Below are 12,563 nucleotides of genomic sequence, written 5' to 3'. Positions count from 1 at the left end.
TCTATGCACAGAATTTTGAAACTCTCCTTTTCCATCTAATTTCTAATCCCTCTTCCCTCGCTTATTTTTGCTTTGTCTCTGCTCGACTGTCTGTCTGTCTGTCTGTCTGTCTGTCTGTCTGTCTGTCTGTCTGTCCGTCCGTCTATTTGTCTGTCTGTCTGTCTGTCCATCTGTCTGTCTTTCCTTCTCCATCTGTTTCCCATTCTCATGACTTCTGGGTGACAGTGACAAAAAATAGGGCGAACATCACAGACCGCAGTCAAGCCGCTCAGAGAAGGGGAGTCACTTTTTAACGACACTCCGCTAGTCCTGTTCCTCACTGCCGTTCTTTGCCGCCAAAACCAAAAACGTCCAACGCTCTTTCATCTCCGCCGGGGGCCTAACCGGGGATAAAAGGGTTATTGACGGCTCGCGCTAAAAAACGGTAAAAAAACAAACTAACAAAGCTACCGACGACCATGTTATTCTGGCTTACTCGGCACGCGTTGGTGCTGCCGTGGAAACAAGAAGCCGCCTGCCAAGGTGACTCACGCCCAAATAAATACGTAATAAAGGAATAAATGTGCGGAAGACATTGAGAAAAGTTCATTTCGGTGCTCGTCTCGCTGCAACGAGGGGCCGGCCGCACGTTGACTAATTGGCCCTCACATTGAAATGTTTAAATTTATCCCAAAGGCGGGAGTGAGGAGAGCGAGAGGGAGGGGAAGGGGGAAGGACACAGAGAGGTGAGCGGAGTACAGAGGTTGCACATGAATGATGATGTCTGGCAAAGTTTCAACCTCCAAGTACCCCGACATTGACCCCCCTAACCCCTGAGAGCCCGATAAGGGTCATCCTCAACATAAATGTTGCCAAAAATTATCGCCACCAACTCCCCGATGTCAGTTGGTAGCTAAATTGGAATTCATGTCTATTTTGGTAGCATGGAGGGCGGGGGGTGGGGGAGAGGTGGTGTGGAGGTGGGGCCAGCGGAGGGTCGGGGCTGCGGTCCTGCTGCTTTACGTCAACCATAAAGGACCACTTGGCATGCTAATTGCCCTGGCCCTCCTAATGCCGCCGCGAGCTCACATGGCTAATGGCGTCGTAAAACATGCAAGCGCGCCGACACGTCCCAAACGCCATGGAGGGAATACTTAGGACTGCAGCGGCACTCGCTCCGGCCTTGTTTTAAGGGGACATGAAGGATTCACACGGGCCATAAAGAGAGCTTCAATCCCGGCCTAACATCCCGGTAAGACACTGCACGGCTAGCAAGGAACTAGGTCTCTCCCTGTCTGTCCACACGCACACACGCACACAGATACATGCACGCACACACGCACACAGATACACGCACGCACTCACTCACTCACTCACTCACTCACTCACTCACTCACTCACTCATTGACTAACTCACTCACTCACACACATACACACACACACACCAAAACTAACCAACCCAACAGACTCACACACTCACTCACCCACCCACTCACTCATTGACTCACTCACTCACTCACACACATACACTTTTCATGCACACTGTAAGTTACAACTTGGGACCGACAAACTTGGTTAACCTGAGCCTGAGTTTTAACAGCCTGCATGTTAGTAATATGTGTTTGTTACGCTAGCTAGGCACCTCTAGGAATGCCCAGTGTTTAAGTAGGGGGGGAAGGGGGGTTAAAGTGGTTCATAGTTGCCGTTAAAAGCCCCCGGCTACGTGACAAGGAGACCTGGGTTAACAAGCTCTCTCTCTCTCTCTCTCTCCCCGTTGCTGCGGTTTCACAAGGGATGACAGATGAGGCCCATCTCGAGGCACACCCTCATGTCCAACCTGAGGTCATATCAACTAACTGCACAGTATGGATCTTCCTGGAAGGAGGAGACACATGATCTTGTGAAAGTCACTGGAGCCCAGCAACAGAACAGGTCACAATACTGGCGACTTCAAGCAGGTTTAAGTTAGATCAGCTCGATAACTGTGCACTAAATTAGATATTTGGAAAACAATTTATGCATTTGTTGCGTTTTCAATTTAGCAATAAATAGCAATATCTACAAAGATATTTGAGATGCACACATAAAAAGCTGATTTGTTTTCCAAAAAGTAAAATTACAGTAGATACAGTAGATATCATATCCGGTGTGAAAACCGAGATAGATGTGGTTTCATACAGCCAGGAGTCGGTGGGGCTGCAGCCTGGGTCTATATGCTCCCTATCCTGCACAGAAGCCCTGCTACAAGCACATCATCCTCTGGCTCCCCCGAAGCCCCTGCAAATGATACGGAGCAGTTGAACTATCACCAACTCACCTCCTGTGCCCGACCTGCCTCTGGGGAAGTGGTGTGTGTGTGTGTGTGTGTGTGTGTGTGTGCGTGGGTGTGCGTGGGTGTGCGTGTGCGCGTTTGTGTGTGTGTTGCGTGAAACTGCGCAAGTGCCTGGTGTGCTGGGTCACACTGGGACCCTGAAATAGCACTTCATCAGTCATCCGGACTGTCGGCCGAACGGCCTTACATCCCGCTGCCCATGGGTGCTACAAACGCTAGCTCACCAAGGGGGGGAGGCGGAGGGAGGGGGGAGGAGGAGGAGGGAGGGGGGAGGGAGAGAGGAGGAGGGAGCGAGGGGGGAGGAGGAAGGAGGGGAGTGGGGAGGAGGGAGGGAGGAGGGGGGGAGGGGGGAGGGAGAGAGGAGGAGGGAGGGAGGGGGGAGGAGGAGGAGGGGGGGGAGCGAGGAGGGGGGGAGGGAGAGAGGAGGAGGGAGGGATTGGGGAGGAGGGATGAGGGGGGGAGGGGGGAGGGAGAGAGGGAGGAGGGAGGGAGGGGGGAGGAGGGATGAGGGGGGGAGGGGGGAGGGAGAGAGGGAGGAGGGAGGGAGGGGGAGGGGGGAAGAGAGAGGAGGAGGGAGGGAGGGGGGAGGAGGAGGAGGGGGGGAAGGAGGAGGAAGGAGGGAGTGGGGGAGGAGGGAGGGAGGAGGGGGGGGGAGGGGGAGGGAGAGAGGAGGAGGGGGGAGGGAGAGAGGGAGGAGGGAGGGAGGGGGGGAGGAGGAGGAGGGGGGGAGGGAGGAGGGGGGGGAGGGAGGAGGGGGGGAGGAGGGAGGAGGAAGGAGGGAGGATGTGGGGGGGAGGGGGGAGGGAGAGAGGGGGGAGCCTTCGGTCGGACCTTGACACCTTCTCCGCAGCATCCCAGTGCCCTGGAGGCCAGCGCCCTCCAGGCAGAGCGCAGCCCAGAAAGGAAGGGCGGGCAACGGGGTGGAGCTAGCGCCGGGGGGGTGGGGGGGGGGCGGGACGCCACCGCGGAGCAGAACGTTCCCGGCCCGGTTTTAGCCGGTGTCCTCGCAGCAGCGGTGCCACCGTCCCCGCTGAGCGACCTTTGAGTCGAGTCAGAGGACTAATGGCCCGCCGCTTTCAGCCCGCCACTTGTTTGCCGCGGACGACGCTCCGACGATATTGATGTTATGGACGGAAGAACGGAGAGAAAGACTTACTGACTCCGTTAAAAAATAAACTTTAGTAAATTATATTTTTATGTATTTGTATGCGCCGTTTTGAGCTTGTGCGTCGACAATGTTTCCCCGATTCTCCCTCCCCATTGTGTTCCTGCGTAGCCAGCCCTCAGCGTATTCCAGGTACCACGCAGAGCACATCGGTTCACAGCGTCTACAGATGGTTTCGATATTTTAAAGGCTGGCTTTAGCTGAAGCAAACTTTGTCAATACAGGACCCATTCACGCAACAGAGGTCCTGACATGAATCCAAATCGGCCACAATTAGCAGGTTAAACACGTTAATCCTAAAAGGCTCAAGGTGTAAATATGCCGTTGGTATCAGCGGAGACACAAAGGGCAAAACCTTGACCAATGAATCAATTACCTCTGCCTTGAACCATTGCCTCTCTTCCTCTCTGCTTCTTCCGGTTCCCCTCTGCCTCTCTCACACCTGGTGTTTCTCCCACTCCCCCTGTTTAAAGATCTCCTTACCGGCTGCTCTCGGTCCCTCTCTCACCTTACGCCACACGCCCGCAGAGTGTCACTGAATCCTGCCAGCAATTAGCTTTACTAGCAGCTGCGGCAATAACCCTTACAGTAGTGCTGTGATTACAGCAGTAGCACAGACAGGAGTCCCTGCAACACAAGCTTCAGACAGCTGCAGACCCCCCCTCCCACCGGCCAGGAGGCCCTCATTAGAGCGTTTTAAAGGGCTCTCTGTACCTGCAAAGCCCCCCCTGCCCCCAAAACCCCGGGCCCCTCTGGTTCGACAGGCCCCGCGTGGCTCCAGGTGCGTCCAGGTGGCTTCAGCCGGAAGGCTGAGGAGGGAGGGGGGCGGTAGCCTGGTGGCTATCACACTAGCGGGCCCCCGGAACACTGTGAAGCCATAAAAAATAGCCATGCCGGGGTGAGAGGGGCATCGCTGCTGCTGGGGTACACGGTGGGGGGGGAATGGGGGGTGGGGGAGGGCGGGGTAGGTAGAGCAGGTTGGCAAGGAGGGGTAGGAGAGCAAGGATTACGACCCCATAAAGATGAAAGCGGTCGCAGGCGGAAAAAAGGTGATCAAAGAGGAAGTGTGTGTGGGATGCTAACGCGGCACTGCACTGAACGGAGCCGCCGCGAGTGTGTGTGTGTGTGTGTGTGTGTGTGTGTATATGTGAGTGTGTGTGTGTGTGTTAGTGGCCATGTGCATGCGCATGTATATGTGTGTGCATGTGTGTTTATGTGCCTGTATGTGTGTGTGCGTGTGTGTGTGTGTGTGTGTGTGTGTGTGTGTGTGTGTGTGTGTGTGTGTTGGGGTTGGGCCCTGTGTGTCGGGGGGTGTGGTCGGGGCATTGATTTGTGTCCTCGGCCCAGTGGGGCCGGCCCGGGCCGAGCCGGATAACGCCGCGACTGTCACCAACCGCCGCTTAATTACCGCTTAAGTGGAACCTCGCCCTAGCAGCACAGCACGGCACGGTGTTAACACTCTCTCACACACACACACACACACACACACACACACACATAAAGTTCAAAGTTCAAAAGCTTTATTTATCCAACATGTTGCCATATTAGAAAATTTTCTTTGATTGGAGGCAGTCTGTTCTCTAATTGTGTGTATGTGGTGCTTGTGTAAGAAGTATGTTGTGTGTGTGTATTGCCTTGGGTATGAAGGATTACATACACTACTACCCTGCACACAAAGACATTCCATCGCTGCTACACACCTACACCCTAGCACCGCCGCTGATGGACCGCAAAGCTAATCTGATCTCAGGGCTAACGCAGGAACAAAACCACATGATGGAGGTTAACAGTGTCTACGGGCATCTAATGGCCTATTTAGATGGCATAACTGTTGTGTCGTGTGTGTGTGTGTGTGTGTGTGTGTGTGTGTGTGTGTGAGAGAGTGTGAGTGAGTGTGTGTGCGTGTGTGTGCATGTGTCTGTGTTTGTGTGTGTGTGTGTGTGTGTCTGCGTGTGTGCGTGTGTGTGTGTGTATGTGTGCGTGCGTGTGCGTGCGTGTGCTTGTGGGTGTGTGCGTGTTTGTGTAGGTTCGCAGTCAATCACACTTCTCACTTGACACTGAACTCACTTAACTTTGTGATGTTATTACCGCTCGGGGTAGAGCGAGGAAATCAAATTATGCCAGAAAAAACAAAAAACATAGCAGGGTACAGAGCCTTCTAAATCAACTTAAAAACTATTTGGAAACCGTATCTATAATAATAGAAATCTTATAAATAGCACCAGGGTTAAAAAACGTAGGTTGAGTAATAATAGCAAGGGAACGATCTAGAAAAATAAAAATACAAATTGTCCAACAAGAGGAAACACAGGCCTGTGTTCAAAACACAAACCGAGCAGGGGAGAATGCACACGACGAGACAAAATGGAGGACAGTTTGAACGCGTATCAAGCATCACTTACCAATTGTACGTCCGAGGGCACTCGAGACAGAAGGTCGAGGAGCTCATTGTTGTCGATTGAGTACGGCGATCGCAGCTTCTTGGTGAATTTGTTGACCCCTGTGTCGAGATGAAAAACAAAGACACAAGAGGGGAATAGATTGGGGAAACACCCCCATGATGATGCATACAGTGAGTCTGGACAACGAAACTATAACTCATATTTTATTTTTCTTTAACATGGTTCCTCAAAATGTCCTGTTTTATAAACATCATATCTACGCTTGGCTTGGAATCGCTTTGCAGCGGTCAAAGATAAAGTCACGTGGTTGCAGGTGCAGCTTTCTGTGGCACTGCAGCGACCACTCACCCCAGGCCAGCAGCATGTATCTCAGGGGGATGTAGTAGAGGAGGATGCAGGCCACACCCAACGCCACCACCACCAGCCAGCTCACGAAAGGCACGGTCCAGTTAAATGTGCTACGGACACAAACACACAAGGTTACAGCCCAATCAGACAAGCCAATCCCGCTGACGGCATCTTCAATATGCGGTTAATGGTTGGGGCGTGCGAGTGATGATATTGCAATAAAGCAGAATTGACAGGCCCCAACACAGGTGGAGTTAGGGTTAGCTACAGTATTCATGCTTTTCAGAATGGCTCATCAATGTTGATACGTGTATTGGCTTTAATCAATTCAACGCAGAACACGTTATTCAATGGCGCACGATGCAATTCATAGTAAAATAATGTTAAACCCTTTGATTACTCCATCGGTTAGAATCCATTGATATCTATCCACCACACCTACAGCATGAAATCTGTCACACTCTCTGTCAACATCTGTCGATCCCCGCCTCAAATAACTTCTTTGTGCATAAGCAGAGTGTGTCTGTGTGTCTACGTGTGGTGGTGCTCTGAGGCTATGTGTTCAGTTAGCTGGGGGGGGGGGGGTCAAATGGGGCTAAGTGAGTTGTGGCATGACAAACGGCTCCTTATCTCCTCCTCTGGGGAGGGGTATCACACTGAAGTCTCTTTAAGGCACGCGGGGGGGGGGGGGGGGGGGGGGGGGGGGGGGGGGGGGGGAGGCACGTTGGCAGCATGGCGGGGAACACGCTGAGACGCGCAGGGGGCAGGGCACAGCGGCGGCGGGGGGAACGGGCGCCTCGCCGCGGGCTTACGACTCACTTCTTTATCCTCTCGCCATAGGAGGCCACTTCACCCAGCGCATTCTGCACGCTCACGCACACGTCCTGAATGGCATACAGCTTGTCCATGAAGCCCTTTCTCTCCGAGTCCTGCAAGAGCGCAGATACAGGGTTGTTGCAGAGGGATGGTGTGAGGAAGAAAGAGAGAGGGGGGGGGGAGAGGGGAGAGAGGGAAGAAGAGAAAGGAGGAAAGGATGGGAGAAGAGATGAAAAGAGGAGGGAAGAGAAGAGGAGAGGAGAGAGGAGACGAGAAGAGAGGCGAGAGCGAAAGAAAAGAGGCAATAGCTTGGGCACAGGCATCTTCGTCAAAACAATGCGTGTTAAATAGCGTTAAAGACTTGGGCGTGCGGGCCGCCAAATCGCTGGATACCCTGCTTCCACTGACAGTGCTTTCATTCCCCGCAGTAATAGAGATACAAAGTTTGCAGAACAAATTAAAATGCGCTCCCCCTTTTCAGAGTGCAAACGGGGGGAAATTTGAATATGTGAATGGAAGAGGCAGAATTAAACTGAAAAGAAGCAGAATGGATACATCAATCTTTGCTCTCTCCATCTCTTTCACCCTCTCTCGCTGCCAACTCCGCTCAGGGAGAACCGGGAACGTCTTTTGTTCCCCGAGCTGGCACACTGTGATGATGTCACCGCCACTGACATCATTATCAGCCTTATTAGCACAGGCGCCCACCAATGAAAAGTTGTCCCTCCCTTCCCCTCACTTTTGAAGACTTTGCGAATACGTAGAAAAAATGGTGGTCGGGCGTCTGTGGGTCGGTTGGGTTAGTCGGTCGGTTGGGCGGTTGGTTATCAGTTTGTGGGTCGGTTGGTCTGTCAGTCAGTCGGTCAGCTGGTCAGACGGTTGGGCGGTGAATCATAACAAAGCAGAGACGGTCCTGAAAGTCATGCAACACTCAACGACCGGCCCAGTGGCTGAAGTGTCCGGCCGGAACAGGACGAACCGAGACAGAATGAGGTGACAGGAGAGTGATAGCGTCGCCGGTGGACTGAGGACATAAACACACAGGCTGTTTGTGCTCGGCTGCGGTCTGTGGGCATGCTTGTCACGGTAGAAACAAGGGGGCCACAAGAAGAAAATACATCTGTCAAGAGAAAGAAAAAACAACCGAGGTAACCGGAGAATCCAGTGATGCAGTTGTGGTCGGCCAATAAGCAGGGATCACTAAAAGAGGGGGAATTTTCTAGAAGGAATGCTGCATCGATTCGAGGATGAAAGTTACCCTAATAGCAGCTCAGGGCAAATTAAAAGCTGATGACGATAGTGCACTGACTCCCAAAGCAACGCCAAAAGACCCAAGCTGCAATAACCCCGTCATTGATCATGATTAATGAGTCCATCTCTGCATAACAGCGTTAGTAAGCCAGCTTGACAGCACAGCAGTCAGACACATAAAGCCTGCTGTAATCAATGCATCAATCCATCCACCCACCCCCCAATAAGGCCCCCTGCTGGCCCCAAAACACCTCCATCCTTCCTGGTTCTGTCCCCCCCCCCCCCCCACACACACACAAACACACACACACACACACACACACACACACTTTTTCATAAACTCCATCCAGGATCAGATAATATGAAGCAAGCAGGGAGACCACACGGACTCCATTGGATACACAAACACACACACACACACACACAAACGTACACAAGACAAATATAAATAATTAGACAGTGTCCCTGGGTTATTTTTCTTTGCAGATATTTTAGAAGACTCCCCTTTCTTTCCTTCCTCGTTCACTGCGTCTCCTCTTCGTTTTTCGACCTCCATCTGTTTTCCATTCCTCTCATAAAAAACAGAAAGAACGAGAGAAAGAAAGATGGTGGAGGTTTCGCTACGGTGGCGTTGAGCTGGGTGAGGTCCAGGCTGGGCTGGGACCAGGGGCCCGGGCCCGGGCCCTGGACCAGGGGCCAGGGGCCAGGGACCAGGGGCCGGGGCGTCCGGGGATAGTGTCAGAGGGGACCAGGGAGTGGTGTGAGAGAGCCGGGGGAGGGGGAGTTGGGGGGGAAGGAGGATAGGTCAGAGGTCAGTCCGGTATTAACCATTGCCACATGCCTCTCGGACCGCGGGTCTGATTTCTATTTCCTGTCTTCAAACGAGGCCGGGGAGGAGGGAGGTAGCAATAACATGGAGGGCCGCAGAGAGCCCTGTTTACCCAGCTCCCCCCCCCCCCCCCAAACACACACACACACACACACACACACACACACACGGTGTACTTATGGAGACGGACAACCTGCTCTTACACACACACACACACCGTACACTTATGGAGACGGATTAACTGCTCTTACACACACACACACACATACACACACATACACACACAAACATGCATGCCTTCTCCCCCCTACAGACACACACACATACACGTGTAACCATAAACACTTGTATAAACACACACACAAACAAAACACACACACACACACACACACATATGCAGATCCACGTGTGTGCATGTACACACATTCAAGTGCATTTAACAGCAGACAGATTACACACACACGCGCGCGCACACACGCACACACACAGTGGCTTTTAGATAAGGTCGATCCTAACACCTGGTCTTGCTGTGGGACTCTAGAAGTTACATGGTATCCCGCTATAGATCAGAGCTGGAGACATTTGCTTTCTTTCCTCTGATCTCTCTGTGACCTTCTCCCTCAGAGTAACTTTGTCTCAGCCTGTAACGTCACCTGAGGCTGAGCAGGCCCGCGTTCTGAACCCCGACTCCATCCATGCATCGTCGCCCAGAGAGGCATGGCAGTGAACTCCCTGTCCACAGCCTATGCACCACAGCAACCACGTAGGATGCTTCAGTGTACGCTCGTATTCATATCACTTGGTGTAGCATACACTCAAATGGCACATACTATTCCAACATTCTTCAATAATGATGTAGTTGATACAATTTCCGTGGAGACAAAAAATGTAACTCGACTGAAACTGAATCACTCTCCGCTCATTGGAGTTGTCAATACCCTGCCATGTGTTCTCCATAATGAATGCGAATGAATGCGTGAGCACGTGTGTGTGTGTGTGTGTCTATACATGTTTAATGGGGTTTTACGCGGCGATCAATGAACGTCACGTGACCCTCCAAGAAAACGGCGTGTTCTACCGCTGCTAAGGCTCCTAGCCACCCTGCTAGCCGCCAGACGGCGGCATATTTACTGGAACACGGGGACGTACCGTAATTCAGTCTGTCTCTCAACATCGGGGCTGTGAGACCCAGCCTGCTAAACCTGGAAGATAAAACTTGTAATATAAAACGGAGCAATCTATACGGCTTTGCGTTGGGCGTTTGGCTAATGCTACACCCCATGCCTGCGCTGTGATTGGATAGAAATCCTTAGTGCCGCTGACAAGAGCGCCACGGTGTTGATGGATGACGAGCCGGTGTGGGCTGGGATCCGACCAGCGGCGGCTAAGACGCCTGGCTAATGAGTTTAGCATAATGCATTTTAATAGGCGGCGGCGCTGGTTGATTTAGGACATGACACCCCATTATGCTACAGTGACTCCCCTATCGATGTGGGTCTCCGGGCCGATATGAGAGAGCGGGGGGGGGGGGGGGGGGGGCAGAGATGGAGCGAGCGCCATGTATAGACAGGCCGGGGTCATAGATTGCAACGTTGACGTATGTATTTGTCTGTTTAGTTCCTTTCATCAGCTGCTTCCTTACAGACAGCCTTTTCTCCCGATGTTCTCGTATTCATGACCCACGGTTCGGTGTGTGTAAACAGACCCATTACTGCAATATATCGAAACTTTATAACACGTATACGTCAAACGGTATTGGCTCCGGCACAGCTTCTATGATGCAGAAGCACGAATGCAATATGTCTGAGGCTCGGAGCGGAAATACATTGGTTCAAGGTCTCACTAGAACACTGCCCGAGACAGTTTCCTCGTTCGCTACGTGTTCCAACAGTTCAGAGTAAGACAATCAGTCTGGTGTGAATGGAAGCTCTTCCTCTGCTAGCCCCTGCAGGAGCCAACAACCGTTTGAGGCCTATCCTACTCTTTGACATCCCAGCCTTTATCTTCCGTTAAGAGGCTGCTGGTTCAGGGAAGAGTTAGCCTCTGTTATGAAGATGTCAGACTGTTGCATCACTGTTTGTTTGTGTGTGTGTGTGTGTGTATGCTCGATTTTATGTGTATGGGTGTGTGTGTGTGTTTGTTTGTATGTGTGTGCTTTTTTTTATGCATGTGTGTGCGTGTGTGCGTGATGCAGGTCTTTAAGAATGTGCCAACAGCGGTAGAGAGTGATACTGAGAGAGTACTGAGAGAGTGTACTGATATGTAGAGATATCAGTACACACGCGCATACATGCAATCACACGCACACACACACGCAAAAATAACGACCAAAATACCTATGTTAAACTGCGTCTCAGCAAATTGTATTAGTATTTAACAAACTACTAAGTTATACATGACACCAAGCAGACTCTCGACTTTGCTCCCATGTTCTCTGTCCTCATGCTCTCTCTTCAGAGGGCATCACGGCAAAAAACAAAGTTTACCCCCGACTGCACAGCGCAGAGACGACGCAGCTGTAAACTTTTCTTAACAAAGACGCTGTGTTCTCCACTGACCCAAGGCCCGGAGCAGAACACAAGGCAGAGGACGAAGCCTATTACTATATGGACCCAAATATCTGTCCTATATCTACTGGGCGGAACTGGCCCGCCATCGGAGACCGTTTTAACCTTCCATCACACCCTTCCCCTTCTCCCAGCTGAGCTGAGTCATAAAAATGATGAAGCTAACAGCGATAATGTAGCGACGCTCAGCCCATCGCGCTACCAAATGAGTCTGAAACACGAGCGCCTGCCGCTTGGCCCCACGGTGCTAAAGTTGCACCTGTTTTTCTTTGTCTGTTTTTGCCTTTCTGGCCGTCTCTCCCTCTCTGGCTTTCTCCTGCTCTATGGTAACATGGTTTGAATTGAAATGTCATATAAAATGTGACAGGATGTAAATATGCGGCTCCCAGAGGCCAGCTGAAAGCGCGGCTCCCAGAGGCCAGCTGAAAGCGTTCTTGTTGACGTTGTAACCAGACAGCACCACAGAGACCACCATCAGCACCACCCTACTTAGCTACGGCAACACTTTAGGGACAAATTAGCTTGGGCGGAAAGGGAAAAGAAACACACTGTTTACGATTATTATATATGTAAGCAATAGTAACAGAAAAGATTACAATTTATTAGAAAGGAATTGTCTGTTTTAAATGAAACGTTCCACAGCAAGTTCGCCATCGGACTGCTCCCGACATGTGGTATATATATATCGATATAATAAAGTTACGAACACCATCAATGGATAAATATGTATTCTATCATTAAAAGAAACGAATCACGGGAAGCACATTGTCAACACCTAGGGAGCAAACAACAAGCTAAAAAAACAACACCTAGAACCAAGCGTGCACATCTGAGAACAACACAAATGAGCACATGTTCCCCCGGCCAGTTGAGG

The 12,563-nt window shown here is 51.5% G+C and overlaps 1 protein-coding gene across 1 annotated transcript in view; it reads right to left on the bottom strand.

The window, feature by feature from the left end:
* Window positions 1-12,563, bottom strand: part of LOC307088325 (multiple C2 and transmembrane domain-containing protein 1-like) — a gene marked incomplete at its 5' end in the record, with an annotated part of 120,439 nt that overhangs the window by 5,599 nt on the left and 102,277 nt on the right. The window contains 3 exons of the mRNA XM_079754177.1: window positions 5,879-5,976; window positions 6,227-6,336; window positions 7,046-7,155. Of these exons, the coding sequence (XP_079610303.1) occupies window positions 5,879-5,976; window positions 6,227-6,336; window positions 7,046-7,155 (318 nt within the window). The remainder of the gene's footprint in view (window positions 1-5,878; window positions 5,977-6,226; window positions 6,337-7,045; window positions 7,156-12,563) is intronic.

The sequence above is a fragment of the Pollachius pollachius genome (assembly GCF_949987615.1).
Source record: "Pollachius pollachius genome assembly, chromosome: 1".
In the NCBI taxonomy this organism is placed as follows: Eukaryota; Metazoa; Chordata; class Actinopteri; order Gadiformes; family Gadidae; genus Pollachius; species Pollachius pollachius.
The sequence above is the reverse complement of the archived record's forward strand: the minus strand, read 5'-3'. Positions and strand labels throughout refer to the sequence as shown.